This window comes from Petaurus breviceps, unplaced genomic scaffold (genome assembly GCF_028583685.1).
Source record: "Petaurus breviceps papuanus isolate PSGF00001 unplaced genomic scaffold, PetGlider_PUasm1.0 90686, whole genome shotgun sequence".
Classification (NCBI taxonomy): domain Eukaryota; kingdom Metazoa; phylum Chordata; class Mammalia; order Diprotodontia; family Petauridae; genus Petaurus; species Petaurus breviceps.
In genome coordinates, this window is record NW_027187309.1 from 11,480,376 (window position 1) to 11,502,392 (window position 22,017).

The 22,017-nt window shown below is 36.8% G+C and overlaps 1 protein-coding gene across 1 annotated transcript in view; it reads right to left on the reverse strand.

The window, feature by feature from the left end:
- Positions 1 to 22,017, reverse strand: part of PLCB1 (phospholipase C beta 1) — a 628,464-nt gene that overhangs the window by 112,035 nt on the left and 494,412 nt on the right. Inside the window, exons 24-26 of the mRNA XM_069065428.1 lie at positions 17,498 to 17,551; positions 14,980 to 15,199; positions 11,367 to 11,547 (exon numbers count right to left, since the gene is read on the reverse strand). Coding sequence (XP_068921529.1) covers positions 11,367 to 11,547; positions 14,980 to 15,199; positions 17,498 to 17,551 — 455 coding nt within the window. The remainder of the gene's footprint in view (positions 1 to 11,366; positions 11,548 to 14,979; positions 15,200 to 17,497; positions 17,552 to 22,017) is intronic.

The following is a 22,017-nucleotide window of genomic DNA, read 5'->3' on the forward strand; positions in this document are numbered from 1 at the left end:
CATAAAGGCCTAGCTCTCTGTTAAGTTTTTCCTTACAATGGAGTCTAGGTTTTACTCTTTAGTCAAATTTACCCAGTGTTGTTGTTTAATCAAGAACAAGTCTATTCCTTTTTCCAGTTAGATAATATCTATCCAGTGAACCTCAAATTTCTTCTTTAGGCTAAAAAGTCCTTGTTCCTTTTATAGATCCTTATATGGCATATATTGGTCCTCTTCAAGTATGAAGGACAACAGCTATATGGCAGATTTTCAAAAATGTTCACTATCCTAATGAAAAGAAATAATGGGTGTCAAATCCATGGATTTCTGGTCGTCATATTTAATATCAAACTAAATCAAAAGTTGGAAAATTCAATCTTGTTGGAAAAATTTTGCAATTTCTGAAATTTTCAAGGCATTCAGTTTACAAATATTTTGTTGTTGTTCAGTTGTGTCTGACCCTTCATGACTCTATTTGAAGTTTTCTTGGCAAAGATACTGGAGTAGATTGCCATTTCCTTCTCCAGCTCATTTTACAGATGATGTAAGTGAGGCAAACAGGGTTAAGTGACTTGCCCACTGTCACACAGCTAATAAATGTCTAAAGTCAAATTTGAATTCAGAAGTCTTCCAGATTTCAGGCTTGTCACTCTATCCACTGCTCCACCTAGAGAGCCTTATAAACAGCTTTAGTGTGGAAGGTAAAAGATAAATAGAAAAGTTTATAATTTGGGTAGTAACAGAAAAGATGTCCAAACCTGCAGTGCATACCTAAACATTTACAGTAGGGTGCTATGTAATGGGATTTGACCTTAAAGATTGATCCATTTAAAGCAAAAGTAGGTATGTATACCCAGAAAAAGGTCCTTATGGAGACAGAGGCAAGGGCTATGTCCGGCTGATGTTTTCACTTTGTAAGAAATATGTTGCCTCAGCTCCTCGGCTTGACAAATGCATGCGATGAGTCAGGAAATTCCAGGGGAGGCAAACTAAACAAACCATTAGGCCATGGGAATTCCATTCCTGGAATTCTCATTGTAAACAGAATCCCTTCTTTTCCAACTGTCTTAAGTTCCTAGGCTGTTCAAAGTTTCAAACCTGTTCCCGATTTTATTTTTTTAGCTGCAGTTTTGGCCAATTCTCTGAATTATCTCTAAATGTAATCAATATCAAGAGAAAAATTATTTTTAAGTCAAAGTTTCATCCATGTTTCAGTTACAAATAAAATGATAATAATCAATGTAAAAATAAAACAAAAAGGTCCTTCTGAGTCACCTAGCTCAACCTCCCCATTCTGCAGATGAGAATACTGAGTCTCAGAGAAGTTCCATCGGTAGATAGAAAGGATTACCACTGCATTCTAGATTCTGGGTTTCTAGAGTTTCTGAATAGATCACAGCTCTCTAACACTAATAGGACTTTAGAGATCTAGTCCAAATTCTCATTTTAAGATGAGGAAACTGAGGTCTCAAAGTTGACAGAAGGAGCTCAGTATTACACAACTAATTAATGTCAGAACCAGAACTAGAACTCAACTCCTCTTTCTAGAAAATTTATGACTCCATCACCACATTAGTTTTTTTTTTTTTTATTTTATTTTTTGTGTTTTGGAGGGGGGAGGGCAGGGCACTTAGGGTTAAGTGTCTTGCCCAAGGTCAGTCACATGGCTAGTAAATGTTAAGTGTCTGAGGCTGGATTTGAACTCAGGTCCTTTGCTCTATTCACTGCACCACCTAGGCGCCCCTACAGAGGCGGTCTTGATAGAAGTCAGTATAGTTTTTCATACCCCTTTCTAAATGCAAATGAGCAAAATATACTGGAGTTAATGCTACCAATAAGAAAGGTAGGAGAAAAACTGAATTAAAACTCATTCATTAAGCATTAGGAAATTAGTGACAGCTAGGTGGCACAATGGATACAGTGCCAAGTCTGGAGTCAGGAAGACCTGAATTCAAATCCAACTTCAGATACATACTAGCTCCGTGATCTTGGCTAAGTCACTTAATCCGGTTTACCTCAGTTTCCTCATTTATAAAATGAATCAGAGAAGGAAATGGGAAATTACTCTAGTACCTCTGCCCATAAAATCCCAAGTGGGGTCACACAAAGAGTCTGAAATGATTGAAGAACAACAGGAGACTAACAAAACTATGCCAGTCCTTGCCCTCTGAGAGTTTACATTCTAATGGGATAACTGCACACATAGGAGAGTGGTGGCCAGACCAGGACACTTTGATTTGGAGAGTGACAGGGAATGGAGACAGACCCATCCAGGAACTATAACTGAGTTGGTTTGACCATAATTCATAATTGCTCTAGAACTAGAGAGTTGGGTGGGGAAAGGGTACATGATTGTTGAGGAGGTCCACTTAAAGGTAGAGGCAGCGAAGAAGAGTAAGCCCCTGGGACAGAAGTTCCCCCAGCACAGGGTCTCTATTAGGGGCAGTAAGGAAGGCTTCAGGAGGGAGTGAAGTAAAGCACATATGGGAACAAGGGGAATTTTTTGAGATTACTGTTCCTAACATTGGTTGAATAGCACAGCCAATGTCAAGAAGGGGTGGGTTTGAATCTTGCTTCAGATAAAAGCTGTGTGACCCTGGGCAAATCATCAACTTCCCTCAACCTTACTTCCCTCATCTATAAAGTGGGGATAATAAAAGTATTTATGTCCAGCCTTGTTATAAGGATCAAATGAATATACATGTGAAGCTCTTTGTAAACCTTAAAGTGCTATAATCACTATTATTTACTATTATCATTATTTCCCACCCTGTCTACTTTCCTGGACTTCACTATCTCCAGAAATTCACCGGCAAGATGAAATAAGCTATTAAACTCCTCAATCCAACTTTCCTCTGGGCTCCTCCCTCCCTCCATTGCAGAGGGTGCAGTGTGGCCATTGGAGAGCTCCTCCTCCCAGATCTTCCACCATGTAAGATGGCACCCAAAGAATCCACTTCATCATTTCACACTGGCTGCTTTTCTGGACTTCATGATTTCCATAATCTTATTATTCTGCAAGATGAAATCAATTCTGAAACTGTCGTTTCCTCAGATCATTCCCCACCTGGCTACCAAACTTGAACTTCTTCAGTGCTAGAAACTACTATGTATGAGACATTGTGAAAATCTCCTAGGATACAAAAAGAGCCAAAAGAAATTCCCTGCCCTCAAGCAACTTACAATCTAATAAGTGAAACAACATGAAAACAAAATATGTATAAGGGAGGCAATATACAGGATAGAAAGGAAATAATTAAAGAAGGGAAAGTTTTGGGCTAAGGAAGGCTTTCTATAGAAGGTAGCAGTGGATTGACTACTGTTCTGAAGTCAGAAAGACCTGAGTTCAAATCCAACTTTAGACCCTTATTAGCGGGGCAACTCTGATCCATTATTTAACCTCTGTCTACCTTAGTTTCCTCAACAATAAGATGAAGACAATAATAGTACCTGCCTCCCAGGGTTATCAAATGAGATAATAATTGTAAACTTCTTAGCAAAGAGCCTGGCAATAGTATGCACTATATACATGTTAGTTATTATTACTATTACTATTGTTATCATTATTACTAGGCAGCTAGGTGGTACAGTGGATAGAGTGCTGGACCTAGAGTCAGAAAGATTCATCTTACTGAATTCAAATCTGGCCTCAGACGCTTACTAGGTATGTGACCCTGGGCAAGTCACTGTAATAAGAATGTAAATTTTAAAGATCTTCCCTGCCCCTAGGCTAAAGTGCACCTGGAGACTGGGGTGGGAGGCTTGTTTTTCAGTTGATACTTTTTGATTGGCCAGTGGGTCCAAAAGGTTGTTACATTCTCTGAGCCAGGAGAAGGCTATATAAGCCCTGATGTGTAGCTTTGTTTTGGGACTCACTTTGAGAAGTGTTCTGTGATTTGATCTGAATTCTGGGAAGCCGTTGTTGAGAGTCCCCCGGCTTTGAAAAACCCAGAATGTGGAAACCTAGATGTTGACTGGGTATGGATGTAATGGTTGGACAGTTTGGAAATCTGTCTACTTGATGTTTCTGTCTTGATAATTATCCCTGTATACTTTGAGGTTCAGGGTGCTGACCTTATCTCCTGAACAAGGTAAACGATATATGTCTGACTGATTAAAGTAAGCTTGTTAACCCATTTTGAGTTGCTTTCCTTTAACAAAGCAGATCCAAGAACCTGTGGTAGCTGCAAACCCTGAGGACGCTTGGGGTGCTTGCCGCTACAGTCACTTAACCATATTTGCATGAGTTCATGTGTAAAACTAACTGGAGAAAAAAATGGCAAACCACTCCAGTACCTTTGTCAAGAAAATGCCAAATAGCATCATGAAGAGTTGGACATGACTGAAATGACTGAACAATACCAACAACAATAATGTTGTTGTTAGGATCAAAATTTTATTATATATATATATATATATGTATGTATAAATGCTAGGTATCAATAATGATGAAAATTATTCTTACACATTCCCCATACATACATGATATTCCATCTATTGACATAGACTATCCACATTCTGGAACATTCTCCCTCTTCATCACCTAATAGTTTTCATTTATATGGATCTTAAAAATTTGCAAAGTGTTTTGCATAAGGTTCTATCATTTGGTCCTCACAGTATCATCTGAACTTTGGACTGGAGGTGTTGTCATGATCCCTGAATTATACATGAGGAAGCTGAAGCTAGAAAAGTTAGGTGATTTTCCCAGGGTCAGACAGGTAGTAAGTGTTTGGGAGTGGATTTAAACTCATCTTCCTAACTCCAGGCTCAGCACTCTTCTCTACTACCTCTGAATCATCAAGCTATCTCTAAATTTTAACTTCATTCAAAATGTAGTACAGGAACTTTGAACTTCCTACAAGGAGTTCTTTCTTGATCCCCTCAGCTTGCCAGTGCTTGTCCATCACAGAATTATTTTGAGTTTGCTTTTTACCTATGTTTTATTAACTCATCTGTGCACATATTTTTCTAAGTTCTTGACTTTTCACATGATCTTCCATTATATTATACATAAACTTGTGGTGAAGAGAAAGAATGAGCTCAGAAATGCCCTTCATAGCAGCAGGAAGTCAGACTGTGATTTTGCCAGAGATAAAGCATGAAGGGTAAGATAAAGATCTGGATCATAGAAGTACACTGTACTTATTATTCCCTTTTCAAATTAGGGAATTTTAAGGTTAATTGCATAAGGGTTTATGGTGAGATTGATGGACTAATATCTAGAATAATGGCAAAAAAAACTAGTTCACATCTCTATCATGTTTAAAATTTTACATATTTTAAATTTCATAGAGTCCTTTCATCATAATCATCTCCTTAGGTAGGTACAATAAGTATTGCTACTCCCATTTTGAAGATGAATAAACTGAGGCTTACAAAGCTAGTAAGTGGCAGAGCTGAGTTGAACCTAGCTGCAATGATGTCTAGTCTATTCCGGTATCTTTTCCCTATGCCATCCTGCCTTTCCTAGGGCTTTAAGACTTGTAAGATAGACCACAGATGCTAAGCTAGAAACGATCTCAGAAACCTTTAGTATAATTCTTTCATTTTATGAAAGAGAAAACTGGGACTTGGACATTAAGTGAACTGCCCACAGTCACATACTGTATGTGCTAGACAGAAGGATTTGAATTCAGGTTCCCTTGGCTCCAAATCCTGGGCTCTTTCTAATGTACCATGCATTATTTTCCACTCTACCATTGCATCAAATTACCCTTTTATGATGAGTGTGAAAAAATTATTAAAACTTACATCTCCTGTGAAATCTGAGGTCTGTTTTACATCAGAGTTTTGCAAGGTGAGCTATAAATTATTTACTGATTGTGGAAAATTATCAAATCATATGGCAGTTTCTTTATTGATCACTGACTTTTGGATCATTGTATCTGAAACTCACGAGCCTTAAATAAAATAAGGTTTTGTCTAAAGAGCTACACAAGTCTGGAAGCTAAAATATCATCTTCTGAATTTGTCTAGTTACCAAGTACTCTCCACCCTGCCTGCTCATCCCTCCCCCACTCCGGGCCTTGTTTGCATCCTGTGTTATTTATATTTGCTTTTCTCATTTGGTATTGGGTTGGGTGTCCTGTTCAGAGACACATTCTCATGTTATTCATGATTCAGTTGCCTTTTGGGTGACAAATATTCTGAACATTTTGTATTTATATGAAAATGCTTTCTTAGGTTTTAAAAAAATAATGTTTACTTTTAGTGAGATTCAAGGCGTTGCTTGCTATGTTTTTTTGCTCTCTCTGGACTTGAAGAAATATATTAAGTGATTTTTTTTTCATTTATATCCCACATGCCTTTGGAAGTTGAGGTGAACTCGTACGCAGAAAAGATGAGCATGGACTTCAAATACTGCAGCCCAGGCAGAGGGAAACAAACAAACTACTTAGAACATCCTTAGCACTAAGTTAGGAACAGAGGAAGCATTCAAATAGCAGGGAAGTGTTATAATAATAATATTAACAATAACATCTAGCATTTATATAGGGCTTTAAGGTTTGCAAAGCACTTTACAAATATTAACCCTGGGAGTTAGGTGCTATCCATTTTGCAGAATAGAAAGTATCTGAGGTTAGATTTGAACTTTGGTCTTCCTGAATCTAGGACTAGCACTCCATTTGCTGAATCTGCCCCCAAATGTTATTGAAGAAAGATGGATGACAGTTATTAGAAATGATTTCTCCAGACACAGTACTGGCTGAAAACTTGCTTTGACCGGGGCCAGGCATAGTAATGCCATGCTCTCACTGTTCCCATCTCAACAACTTGAGATATCTCACTAACCATACTAAGGCTGCCCCAACACTTGTAATGGCAAAGTTGTTACAGAGTTTTGCTGATGAAAGAATCAAAGCACCCTCACAAAGTTTTTCTATTAGGCCATGAGCCTCAAATTAACCGTGAACATAAAAGACAGAGTGAAAGCCATTTCTTTGGGACCTAGTACAGGCAAACTTCCTGGGGCAAACTGCAAGGAATACATATGCTTTATCTATAAAATGAGAGGTAAGAGTAGATACTCTCTGAAGTCCCTAGATATGTAATACTATGATTTGGTCTTTCCTTGGTCTTCTTAAAAACATTGGGACATTCTGATGTTTAGCACTTGACCCAGCTCCTGTTTCTATCTACTGAATCCAGAGTACTTGACTATCATCCCTCTGATCTTTCACAATGTGAGCACTCATCAATTCTCTCCACTTATTGGACTCCATCCTCATGTGTTGACTACTGCTTTTTTTCTCATTGTTTCTAAATTCTTCAGCCAGCATTCTCCTTCTCCATATTATTTCTCATCCCTCAATGCAATTTTTTGCATGGATGAAATACATGGAATTAATTTTTGACTACTTATTTCCACACAAAATAGCACTACAGATTTGGGCCTAGAAGAGACCCTAGAAATCACGTTAATTCTATCCTTTCATTTTACAGGTGAGGAAACTGAGCCTGAGAGAGTTCTGTGACTTGACCAGGGTTAAACAGAAAATAAGCAAGTTACAGAACTAGATTGGAACCCCCATCCTTTGCTACTAAATCCAGTGTGTTTTTCCCATCAACCTGCAATGATGTCCTCTTGAATATTTCACTTCATGAACTGAAACTGTTCTAAAATTCTCAGAGGAGGAAAAAAAAAGTTTTGTCTTTTTAATGAACAGTTAAGAAGTTAAAAAAAATTTTTTTTGAGTACAAGGCAAATGAGACACTATCACTTAAGTATAGATGAAATCAAGTGAGCTAAATTGGTTGCTAAGTAATTTTCCCCTGACAGATAAGAAGTTTTCTTGGAGTTAGACTTTAACATATAGGAGAAAAGTAACATTTTTTTTTTGTTTTCTTCATTATTTTGTTTCTGACCTGAAAGAGGAAACTTGCAAGAATGAAGGAGTAGAGAAAAGGTAAGTTTGAGGCTTTTCCTGAACCTAAGAAGACAGGCTATTTTCCATGGAAGGTTTATTAAGAACTGAGCAATGGTTTAAGGAAGTCTTGACATCAATGCCTGCTAGCTAAGCCTGGAGAAATAACTTGTAAGGGCTATCATTCCTTAACCTGCTAACAACCTTTTAGTGTTCCAGGACTTTTAGATGCAAAAAAAGTGAGAGACCTTGAAAGTTTTTCTGAGTGTAGAAAAGGAAATATAAAATTAAGTGGTGATTGATAACAGTTGGATTTCATGAGAAAAGTTACTTTATTTATATCCAGATATTTGTTTTTCATTAAATCTTTTTATCTGAGTAAACAAGAATAGTGATCCTTAATTAAACTGTGCTGTTATTATGAGTTTTATGTTTATAGAAAAAGAATCATTTGCTAAAAATATTAAATATATTTTTTTTATTAAGCTATTCCTGCTTCTCTTACCTGAACTTGAGGAGATCCTATATTTGCCTGTTAACAGATACCCATTCACCTAGTAATAGCTACCAGAATTCTAAGCATCATGCCTAGGAATAATAGTCTTCTAAACAGGGTTTTAAAAACATAGCTAGATTTTGCCATTTGAAAATCAGGAGTTGTTGGTGCTGAACAATCATATCATGCACTAGAAAAAGCTTGATTCGATTTCAAATAAAGGTTATATGGCAAAGAAGTCCTAAATTCATGCACAAAGAAATACATAAGCTTAGGGAAAAAGTCTTTGGTTAAGAAATTGAATAAATTGATTATGTTACTGTCAGAATTTGAGGGAGATACATTTTTTACTATATTTTAATTTCATCCTCAAAACAAAGTTTGTGCCATTGCAATAGAACTGTCTAGAAGAATCATACCCATTTTGTTCTTATAATAGGCAAGCAAATTTAGTTTGAGATTTGCATAATCAGTTTTTAGGAATGATTCAGATAAGAGATTGCCTATTTAGCAGGTATATTAGTGAATTTTCTGATTTCAGTCACTGAAGATTGAGATGGAAGGGGGACACATTATAATATACCATGTGTGATGATTGTGTGCTTCCCAGCTGGGCATGGATACACTAAAGCAAAACACATTGCACACTAAGTTGTTTTGAAAAAGAAGAATATGGAGAACAAAAGAGAAAAAACGGTAACTGGATGCATTAAAACACAACTAACATCATCATCCATCTACTGGTAGATTTTCAAGAGACTCTAATAGTCAATGGTTAGTTTGCTGTTGTGAAACCCACCAGACTTGGTTCCAGGAGTAAGGAGCAAAGGTATAAAGAGAAAGAACAGCAGTGCAATGCAAAGCCAAGATTTATTGAGCCAGGAAAAGTGAAATCAGTCCCCAGCTGACATACCGCTCCCACCAGGATATATGGCTCTGGGATTCCTGTACCACTCAGCATAGCCTTGTTTTTTAGTGAAAAAATTACTTTGCTCATCTACCAATAGGGAGTAACTAACAATGGAGACCTAATGCAAAAACATTGAACTAAACTATTTTGTTTTAAATTGTGTTATTTAAAAAGAAATGCATTACACATGCATTATATACATACATGGCTATAATAACTGTGAGGGTCCTTTGTTGTAATACCTTTAGTGACAAGGAACTCACTTCCAAATGAAATAGGCCATCAAGTTTTTATATATCTAAATGTGAGGAAACTACTTTTCTAGTATTATTTGATACTCTTCCTGTGGCCACATTCTTGTTTCAGTCAAACTAAATTACAAGCTCTTTTCCAAATCCTTTTCCATTTCCTCACTGTGCTATCAATGCTTTTCTTTTTTCAGCACAGTGAGGAATAGTATTAAATAATTAATAATCAAATTAAATACATAATTAAATTAAATAACTATCAAATAATATTAATAAATATCAATAGAAGCCTTCTGCGACTTTCTTCCTGTCACTCAACAAATTATTAATACACTCTTCCTTCTTTAATTTCAATGTACTTTCTATATACATGTCAGAGTTCCTCAGTCAAATGTTGGTTCCCTCAGGCTGGGAAATGGTGTTATTTTTGCTTTTATAACACTCATGCCTAGCACAGTACCTTGTACATAGGTATAGGGATTGGAGCTGTGATTTCACTTGTATGGAGGACTCAAGGATGAGATAAATACCTTTTACTGATACAGAGTAAACATGACAGTTTTAAGAGAGGTACATAGAGCCTGTAGAGGTTAAGCAACTTGCCCAAGATCACACAGGCAGTATTTGTCAGAGATGGAACTTGAACCCATATCTTCCTGTCTTTGAGGCCTGCCTTGAATAAAATGGGTGCTTAAAAAATGTTTGCTGAATTGAATTAAGTTGTTTAACTAAAATTTGTGATTTCTACACACTGGTGTAAATTCTTCCTTTGGATTCAGATTTATTATGGTTAATCCCTCCTTGACAGGAGAGTCCTTCCAATATTTTCAGAGAGGCAAGCATGATGTCTGAAGCCATCTCCTCTTCAGGCTAAATGCCTCAAGCTCTGGTATCATTTTGCATTTTTTAATATTTAATTTTGTTTACTTTTTTAATGAATAAAAATCTTTTTTCTCTCCCTAACTAATCCCCTTACCCATTGAAAAGAAAAAGAAAACTCTTATAATAAATATATAGTCATCTGATATCACTTTGAAATCACTATGTGTAAATGGCTTCACTTTTTGACAAAGGCATGTATTAACTTACATGTGGTGCCTGGAACTCATTCCCTTCTCATTTTTCCCTCCTCAAATACTAACCGCAAGGCTTAAAGTCAGGTGCTACCTCTTATCCTGACGACTCCGATGGAAAGCAATCTCTTCTTCCTTCAATTTTCCTAGTACAATTTGTTGGAGTCTTCTCATTGCCTCTATCTCACTCAGCCTTATATTACAGCTATTTGTTTCTATTCCATATCTTCACATGAGATTCATTCCTATGTTGTGGATAGAGAGCTGGTCTTGAAGTCAGTTAGACTTGGGATCATTCCCACCTCTGACACAATCTGACTGTGTAAACCTGGGCAGGTCAATTAACCTTTCTGGGCCCCAGGCTGCTCTCTAAGAATAAAATTTGCTAAGAAGGTGCTGATCTGCTTTGGAAGAGAGGATTTCCTTCTCATCACCTTCCTCTTAAAAAAACAATCACGTCTAGCAGCAGACACATACAAGAATATCCACATATGGTTTTAAGTGCTCAATTCCTAGGATATGTAGTGTTTTAATAATATACACCTAATAGTACATAATATATATTTAATTACATACATATGTATTTTGTTACATAAATAATTTATATTTAATTACATATATAATACATAATATGTATTTAATACTTGTCTGTTGAAATGAAATGAATGACTAAATTCTGTAATCCCAAGAAATGTAGGCAGGGAAAGATTTTAACCCCAATAATGAAGGATCTCAATTCTGTTTTCTGTTTTAAGTGCTGCTCTAAAATTATCTTGTGTTTCTCCAACTTACCAACTTGATATGTTCTCGTTTCTGGTATTTTTCACTATAATACTGTTCCTGCCGCAGATTCAGTAGCTGCTGCTGTTGCTTGTCCTTTAATTCTACCAGTTTCTGTGTCATTTCTGCATCCAGGGCAGCAAGGTCCTGTTCCATTGTTGAAGAACCATGATCAGGGCTGCTAGGTTCAGATCTGCAAAAACAAGCCCATGAGGTTCACTTGGAAAATTCAGTCAGTCAGTCACTAAGTAATTTATTAAGGGCTTAGAATAAAGCTAAATGGTAGATAGAACTCAGGCCCTGGAATCAGGAAGACCTGAGTTAAAATTCAGCCCCAGACTAATGAGCTGTGTGACCCTGAGAAAGTCATTTAACCTCTCTTTTCCTCAGTTTCCTCCTCTTTGATGTATGGATAATAATGGCACTTGCCTCCCAGGGCTGCTGTGAGCATCAAATTAGATAATGATCATAAGTGCTTAGCATAGTGCCTGGCACTATAAATGTTAGCTATTATTATTGTTATTATTAATTATTATGCTATTTTCCCCTTCCCTGCTATATTAGATACTTCTGTTGTATCTGTACCAAAATAATATTAAAATACACAGAGGATTTGTGAATTCATCAGTGGGGGAATTCTTACACTCATCGATGACATAACAGACAAATTCCAGGGTGTTGTCTGAGGCATCTAGAAAATGAGTTACTTTGCAGATTAGCAGAATTTGAATTCTGGTCTTCCATATCTCAAGACCTACTTCTACCATGCCACACTGCCAAAATAGTACGCTTGTCAAGACACTTAGGTGCAAGTGAAGAGATGAAGATGATTAAATAGTGAGGTTGACAGGGTTTGCAGAATACTTTAAAAAATGCAAACAAATGATCCCTAAGTGTTGGTTTTGGTTGGAATTGTGGGGTCATTTTTCTGACATTTGTGTTTTTTGTACAAATATAACAGGGAGAGACTGGGTTGGAGAAGAGGCTGACAGGATACTTCTTTTGCCACTTTAAATTAGGGCCACTCTGGGAGAGAAGAATAAACAGCTGCCCAGGATGACCAACACATTGGAATTGTGTTTCTATGCTTTTCAACACGGTGACCCAACTGGAATGTTGACAGTTCATTTACTTGAATAAACTGGCACCAGGCAGCCTATTAGGGCAGGCCTTTTTGTCAAATAGGAGAAAAAAACTTGGAACTAAATAGAAATAAGACATAGGAGAAGCCAAAGTTTAGAGACTCCCCTTCCCTTTCCCTTCCACAGCAGGGGTGAAGACTTAGCTGCAAGGGAATCCAGTTTCATATCAGTATTTTTGTTTATGTTCCTAACAGACAATGACCAGGAAAAAAAATGTTATTTTTATACTGTTCATAGATATTGAGAGATTTTGACAGAACTAAACCCAGGACATTTGTTTTCAATTTAGGGGGCCATGCTGGTCTTTTTTCATATGAGACTGTGACTAAATTACAGGCTTTGTGTGACAGCATGGGACCCATCTCATCACAAACCTGCTATAACAAGATTCAGAATGGTATCGTTCCCTAATTATTAAACTTACTGAGGGAGAGTACAGGAGCTTTAGCAGTAGGCAAAACAGCACTTCAATTTTCAATGTCAACTAAGTAAGCCAAGACCTTTAGGGCATTTTCAATATGCCTGACAATAATTTCTCCAAATTAAAAGTTCAGTTAGTACACAATGCATTCCACATGTGCCTCTACAAAGTTATTCAGATCACTGACAATCTTTGATTGTGCCATGCCTTTCTACTTGTTTTTTTTTTCCTAGTACAAGGAACATTCAGGAAGTTTAATGAAGAAAAAAAAACCTAGTAATTTGTATTCTGTAGCTACAGGCCAACAGTTAGACTAATGATCTAAGGAGAATGTAATCCACTGAGGATCTCTAGCTGGAAATAAAATGCACTACAATGAGTCTAAAATGATAGTTTTACTTTTTAAAAAATCTACATTTAGTTTCTTAAACTGTGGGTTTTTTTAAATGCTTGAAATAAAGTTTCACTTCTGGGAAAAAATGTGAAGATTAACTAAGCTTAAGGAAGGAATGTGTTTGAGACAAAATGAAATAATTTTTCATTAACAGGAAACTAGATTTTTATTTTCATTTTTCTTTTCAACATTAAATGTAATGAATGATTTGGATGAAATAAATATTGTTTATGGAAACTGGCCATATGCAATATCACAGATTATAAATTTACATTATGTATCTTATAACAGTGATGAAAATAAATTCAAAGTGCAATAGAATTCCACAAAAAAATGAAAACTACATTAGTGAATTTATCTAGACCTTGCTGTAGAAAAACCTTTAAATTAGTAGATAAAATACATATGTTTTTTTTGGGGGGGGGTGGTATCTAAGGTTGTTGTTTTTGTGCATTTGTTACAGTTGTGTCTGACTCTTTGTGACACCATTTGGGGTTTTCTTGGCAGAAAGATAGTAGAGGGGTTTGCCATTTCCTTTTCCATCTCATTTTACAGGTGAGGAAACTGAGGCAAACAGGGTGAAATGACTTGCCCTGGGTCACAGAGCTAGTAAGTGTCTGAGGCCAGATTTGAACTGAGGGAGATGAGTCTTCTTGACTCCAGGCCCAGGACTCTATCCACGGTACCACCTACTTGCCTTTAATATCTAAGATACCTCACTTATATTCTAGGTAGAAAAGTCTTGAGTAGTGTTTGTAGAAAACTAACCATTCTTTCCCCAAAGATATGAAAAATATTGGACAATGAGTTATGGAAAGAGAATGGGAAATTTTCCACTATAAGTTACTGTCCTATCATGGGACACTTCATTGGTCTTACTTGTCTTACCAGTCTTACTTGCCTCCTGTGTTCTCAGAGGAGTTTTCAGAACAGAACCAGCTGTTCTCAGAGCAAAATTCAGCCACAAGGACTTCAGTGACTAAAAGTGATGTTTAAAGTAAAGCATATTTTGTTGTTTAGATGTTTCAGTAGCTTTCAACTCTTAGCGACCCCATTTGGTGTTTTCTTGGCAAAGATACTGGAGGGGCTTGTCATTTCCTTCTCTAACTCATTTTTAAAGATGAGGAAACTGAGGAAAACTAGGTGAAGTTACTTGCCCAGCATCACATAGCTACTAAGTGGCTGAGGTCAGATTTGAACTCAGGAAGATAAGTCTTTTTGACTCCAGGTCTAGTACTCTATTCACTGGGCCACCTAGCTGCCCTAATGCACATAGGGTATATTATTTGACCTTCATACCTCTCACTAGAAATTCTCATCCCACTAGAGGAGGCTAAATTGAGCATGATGGGAGATGGGTATGGGGGTTAGAGTAGATTATTTTCTAGCACAATCTGAAATCTAGAGCAGAAGGGAACCTCGAAGGGCATGTAATCCAATAATGGTAATTTGAAGTCTAAAGAATTCAAGAGACTTGCCCAAGGTCACAAAGGTAGTTAGAGGACAGAGGTGGGGTTGCAGCATAAGTTCTCTGACCCTGAATTCAAAGATTTTTCCACTCTACCAGATTGCCTTTTCTTAGAATAAAATCTCTAAGAATCTCAAATATCATGTGACTTGGTCCAGGTTTTTGGAGTCAAAATAAGAAAGGACACTCATTCAACTTACTTCTTCTTGCTGTCCCTTTTTGCGTTTTTTTCTAGGACAGCCCTCCTTCGCAAGTAATCATTTTGGATCTCATTGTACTTTGTGGTGTGCTCTTTGATGAGGTCAGTGGTTTTCTTGTGGTGTCTCTTCACTAGGTCTTTCATTTCTTTGTAATGTTTCTTTTGAAGTTTAACAAAAGACTTCTGCTGCTTTAACTCCTCAATTGTCTGGGCTTCCACATCTGCAAAAAAACACAGGAACAAATTAAAAAAAGGACGTGTTTTAAAAGCATTCAACCCAAATCTACTAATGGCTGTGATTCCTTCTTTTGCAGATTCTGAGAAAGATGGGCCAATATTATTTTGCAGAATATATATGCAAGGAATTAAAATCTTTGGATGAGCAGGAGTTTTCCCCCCATAGGCAAAATGCCAGTGCATTCCTTCCTTCCCTCCATTTCTTCCAACCTTTAGTTCCCCTAAAGGCTAAATTCATGTGCCACTTTCTGTATACCAAGCCTCTATGGATCTGCTTTGGGTATGAGTCACTTTCTCCTATAATTTTATATTTTTATTTGTGAACACATTATATGATCTCAGGAAAATACAGTCAGGAACTATTTCACTTGAGTACCTTTGGCACCTGACATAGCACCTGGCACATAGGAAATGCCTAATATACGGGTGTTGAATCAAATGAATTGAAGGTGGCTCCAGCCTTTCCACATGTCCTCTTACGTGGGTGGGTGAGTGAGGAAACAGTGATGAGGTTTATAAACCACCTCTGAACCCAGATAAATTGCTATCAGGAATACATATGATTGCAAAGTTTTAAAATTCATCCTCTTGTTTCTTGATTAAAAAAAAAAAAGAAATTGTTCTGAAATCCTGAACTGAAATATTGTCTCATAGATTTGTTTGTTGGTTGTTTAATGGTTTATCATTTCATTTCACAGTTTAAATCTGTACATTATTCAAGTCTCTTTCTATAGAGAGGTTGAGGGGAAAAGTAGGTAGCTTTCTTGGGTTTAAATTGACTTTTTATGTGAGCTCTTTTAAAATTTTCATGATTACATTTTATTTTTATATCACTTTCATTTTTGAATGTATTTAAATAAATATATTAAATATAGATGCAGCTAGGTAGCACAGGGGATAGAGTACTGGGCCTGAAGTCAGGAAGTACTGTTTTCATCTATGGCCTCAGACATTATTTGTGAGACACTGGACAAGTCACTAAATCTCTGTCTTAGTATCTTCAACTATTAAACTAGAAAACAGTTCTATTAAGCAGGGTTGTTGTGACTATCAAATGAAATATTTGTCAAGCACTTATGTGCCTGGAACTTAGACATTGTTTCCTTCCTCCCTCTCCCCCCCCCCCGCCCCCACCTAACTAGTCATTTCTTGAAAGCAGTTCAGGAAATACAACCAAATACATCAATCTAGTCTGACAGTATATACTATGTTCCACACCCATAATGTCCTCCCAACCTAAAAAGAAAGGAAGGAGGTACATTTTTTCATCTCTTCTTTGAGAATTATTTTGAACATTATGAAACCTGACTGATTCTATAATTGGTTAATATAATTTGGTTAATATCGTCTCATGTAAATTCTTAGTTATCTAATATACATACCTGTAAATGTTGGTAGCCAAAGGCTTACTAATATCCATTTAAAACTGTTTCAAGTACAAGGAATGTGGGAAGTACATCTATATGGCTGATAAAGAAGTGCCATAGGCATATTCCTAGGATCTGAGAGTTGGAAGAGTTCTCAGATGTCATTTAGCTATAATTGTTATCAAAGCATATATGGTTCTGTGTTTCCAACTGCCAACTCTTGTTAGTTCTGTAATATGTCTATTGAGGTCACTGTGGTTAAATGTGGTTAGTATTATGGTCAATGACTCATCCATGGTTATTTTGAAATTTTTTTTCAATACTTTAAGAGTTTTTGATTGATTTATCATCAGTACTGCTTCCATCAATGAAGACTGCAATTCACCTATGACTTATAAATAGTCTTTAAGAGTTGCTATAGCCAAAAAAAGAGAAAAGTTCTATATTCAGACTGAAGAAAAGACCTTTCAAATTTAGCTACCATACTTAAGTCTTCACATGAAAGATAATACAATACACTTGGCTGGACCAGCCAGAGTTTGTGTTCCATTATTAAAGGCTTTACAAAACCTGGGTCACCTCCATGCTACAATGAAGTATCACAGGAAGGCTTTAATGGAAAAGCATTATAGTCATTTCTATTTGAAAACAGATGTTACTTTTTAATAAGTCATTATTCTGAGGTCTAAGATACTCTCTGATTTTGAGTCATTCCTCAATATTTTTGTCATTGATCTAATCCTCAACTAGTACTAAAATGGGTGTTTCTAAAGTGACAAGTTTCCTTATGGCAGAGAAGAAATGTAAAGGGAATATTTGAACAAATAAAGGGAGTGTCTGGGTGTGCACACATACACATGTCTTTACCTTAGTCTAAAGCAGGGAGCTCTGGGTATTGGGGTAGTTTTGCTTTACCTGTTAAGACACTCTGAATAAGATCCTCAGTTTTTGCAGGTGCTTTTACTGAACCTAAAATTAAAGAGGAAGAAAAGGTTTGTTTTTGGTGTTTTTCTGCATAAAGTGTGTCTCCAAACTTAGGTTGTTACACAGGAAAACTAGACATTATGAACACTTATTCCATTTTCATTTGTACAGCTTGGAAACAAATCCTGGAAAAAATGAAATCATGAACTTAGTTCAACTGGGCAAGGAGAGAAGAGAATTTTATTCAGTGGAGCTAAATATTCAATGCTTTTTACCAAATACAATATAAGATTACTACTGCCACCTTTTGGCACAAATCAAAATATCAAAGTTTGGAAGAATAAAATTCTATCAGTAACCTTGGTGATTATAAATATGAGCCTTTATTTGCCCATGAATTCTAACGACTTAGATTTTTAGATAGTATGTAAATCTTTGAAGTTTATATCTGGGAAATATTTTATTTAAAAATTGTTTTTGTTGTTTTTTTTTTTCATTTTTGGAGAGGTAGCAAAGAATTGCATAGAGTGGTATCCCTGCAGTCACTAAGAATTCACTTCATATTCTAAGACCAACACTGGTGACCACAGACAATTTACTTTATCCCTCTGAGGCTCAGGCAGCTCTCCAAGGCTATCATTTAAAGATGGGTAAGGATTGCCTGGGTGGAGAAGGTCTCACTGAGAGGAAGCCATAGGTTCTTGACATATCTAACATGTTAGGGATTGACTTTTAATTTTTTTGTTTGTTTTTATGAAACTGACAAACATCAAGAGATGTAAATATTAACTTTTGCAAAAAGAGTTGTATTGGTGGTAACAATGACAAAAATAATTCACATTTCTATTATACTTTACAAAGCTTAAAACAGTCCTAGAAGGTATGTGGCAAAAAATGTTATACCTATCTTACAGAAGAAAAATTGGAGACTTAGAAGATTAAAGCATTTTATGTTAAATCGATGCTTTTGTATCTGTGTGACCTTTGGGCTTTCCCACTTTCATTAATAATACTGGTCACTGTAGGAGCTGATATTTGAATCTCGAATACTCACTCCAGTGCTATTTGTACAATGTTAATGGATATCTTCATTAGTTTGGGAGACTTGGGTCTCACTATCTTACCCAGGCTAGCAGTGCAGCTCTTGTTCATGGGCTGACCCTGCTACTGATAAACCAGTAAGCTTTGACCTGCTCTGTTTTTGACCTGGACTGATTTGCCATTTCTTAAACAGCTCACTCTGCCTTCCCTCTCCTTCACCTTAAGGGCTCATTATATTTGTGACAAACGTAGGGCAGACACCTCAGTACTGAGGCTTAGAACTCTACTGCTTTAGGATCCACCAGCCTCGGCTTCCATTTGTATTTTAGGAGAAATAAATTTACTATTTGAAGAATCTCTATTTTTTTTTGCCAACATCTTCACCAAACAGAATCAACTAATTTGCTGATAAAAATGTGATGAGATAGAAACTAACCAGAATCAATCACTCAATAAACATTTAAGTGCTTACTATGTACCAAGTACTATGTTAAGTGCTGTGGATATAAAAAAAAGGGGCAAAAGATAATTCCTACTCTCAAGGATCTCACAATCTAATGAAGGTGACAACAAGTAAACAAATATATCCAAATAATACACAGGATTAGTAGGGAATAATTAGCAGACAGAAAGCACTAGAATAAACAGAGGTAGAAAAAGGTTTCCTGTAAAGATGAGATTTTAGTTGGGATTTAAAGGAAACCAGGGAAGCCAGTAAGTGAATATGAAGAGGGAGAGCATTCCCAGACTGGGGGACAACCAGAGAAAATACTCAGAGCCAAGAGAAAGATTGTCTTATTCATGACACAGCCAGGAAGTCAGTGTCATTGGATTGAAGACTACATGGCAGGAAGTAAGATATGAGAAGATTGTAAAGGTAGGAGGGGGCTAGGTTATAAAAGTCTTTGAAAGCCAAGTAGAGGATTTGACCCTGGCAGTTACAGGGAGCCATCAGAGTATAGTCAGTTGGAGGGAGGGTAACATAGTTGGACTGATGCTTTAGGAAAATCACTTTAATGCCCATATAGAAAATGGATTGGAGTGGGGAGAGACCTGAGGCAGGCCAACCCACCAGCAGGCTAATGCAATGGTCCAGATGTGAGATGATAAGGGCCTGCACCAGAGCGTTAGCAACATCAGAGGAGAGAAGGGAGTGCATTCAAGAAATGTGTAATGGATACAAAGCTGGGCCTTAACCCAGGAAGACTCATCTTCCTGAGTTCAAATCCAGCCTCAGACACTAGCTGTGTGACCCTGAGTAAGTCACTCAACCCTATTTGACTCAGTTACTCATCTGTTAAAATGAAGTAGAGAAGGAAATGATGAATCCACTGCAGTATCTTTGCCAACAAAATCCCAAGTGAGGTCATCAGGAGTTGGAAATGACTGAAACAACTGAACGACAACAACTGAACATCAAATTCAAGATGTCTGAAAAGCAGTTGGAGATGCAAGACTAGTGGTTAGCAAAGAGGTTGGTGCAGGATAGGTAGATTTCAGAATCACCAGCATAGAGATGGCAGTTAAGTCTATGAGAGCTGATGAAATCAAGTGAAATAGAGAAGAAGAGGAAAGGACTGAGGAGATACCCTGTGGAACACCTGTGATTAGAGGGCATGATCTGGAGAAGGGTCCAACAAACAGAACTGAGGAGTGGTCAGGAGGAGAATAAAGACACTGTACTACATGGTGAGTCCTTTTCCCTATCCCTGATTTTATTATTCGTTTAAACAAATACAATATTACCATATATCAAAATACTAGGAAAAATAAGAGGATGAAATAAAAATAATACAGTTCTTGCCTTTAAAAAGTTTAGAGTCCAAGGAGAAACCCAAGACAGTCACATGAAATAGACAACAATGTGACACAACATATGTTAAATAAATGATAGAGGCCACATGTTTAATAGGACTATGGGAAATCAAATTATTTCTAAAATCCTTTTCAACTCTAAATTGATTCATCAACAAGCATTTATTAAACACTTACTAGATACAGGCACTATGCTAAGCACTGGGGATAAAAAGAAATAGCAAATATTGTCCTGACCTCAAGAAGTTCATATTCTAATGGGAGAGACAAGATGTACATTAAAAACACCTATTTATAAAGGATATATGTAAAATAGAAGAAAGGTAACCTAAAAAGAGAAGGAACTTGCAGCTATGGAGACTGCAAAAGTCTTTCCACAGAAAGTGATATTTGAAATTTGATTCTTGGTTCTTGAAGGAACTAAGGTATCCTGAGTGACTGATGTGAAAAGGGAGTATTCCAAATTAAGTAATTACTAGTTCAGAAGCACAAAAATGAGAAATGGGGTGTCATGTCGAGGAAGGATGAGGAAAGCAGCATGACTGAACAATATATTCTATAGAAAAGAGTAATTTGTAAGAAAGGAAGCAACTAGGTTGTGAAGAGCTTTAAATGCCAGATGGAAGAGATAATGGGACTTTATTGAGTATAAGGATGAGATGGGTCTACTTGTACTTTAGAACTGCTTTGGCATCTTTATGGAGGATGTATTAGAGTGGGAAGAGACTTGAGGGTGAGAAAATAATTGATGGCTATTGCAATAGTCCAGATTGTGAGAAATGAATAATGAATATTCTCCCATATTTGATAAGCAATTATTGTATTAGGGTCAAGGTTTTTTTTTCCCTTTTCTACATCCTTATCCAGAAATCAACCAGTGTGGGAAATATCTCTTAGAGATTTACCCAGGCCAAGACCTAATCAGACATCAAAAATAATTCTGAGTTTGAACTGATGGGTGTATTCCTGTTTGCTCAGACAGGTCCTGAGAAAATGTTGATTCTTCCTATTACCAAGATAGGTGATATGTGAGCAATATTTATGTGAACTAAGTCAAAGACAGCCCACCTCCCATTTGATTAACCAATCAAAGTTAAATAGGCACCCGTTGGGAACATCTCCTCTACAAAGGACATATAAACTGTTACCCCACCACCTCTAGGTATCTTTGGCCAAAGAGAAATGGCCAAATTATCATCCTATTTATTAATATTCTGCTGGTCTTCTTCTTCTTGCTTTTTGGAGGGCAGTTGGGATTAAGTGACTTGCCCAAGGTCACATGGCTGGTTTTTGTGTTAAGTGTCTGAGGCTGGATTTGAACTCAGGTCCTCCTGACTCCAGGGCTGGTGCTCTATTCACTGCACCACCTAGCCACCCCTGGTATTCTTAATAATTAGATTAAATTATCTAGAAACTATGCTTCTCAAACCTTTTTAAATGTCAGTGGTGGGAAGTGATGAGGGATTAAATTACAATGGAAAATGGAGAGAAGAGATCTAGGTGGGAAATTATAAGATTTGGCAATTTGGTAAAATGACTTGGTAATTATTTGAAAGAGATGATAACTGAAGCCATATGAAAAAAAAAATCAATGAAGCATGAGGTGGCCAGCTAAAGAAAGGTTCATGAAGGGAGGGGAATGTGAATGAGACTTT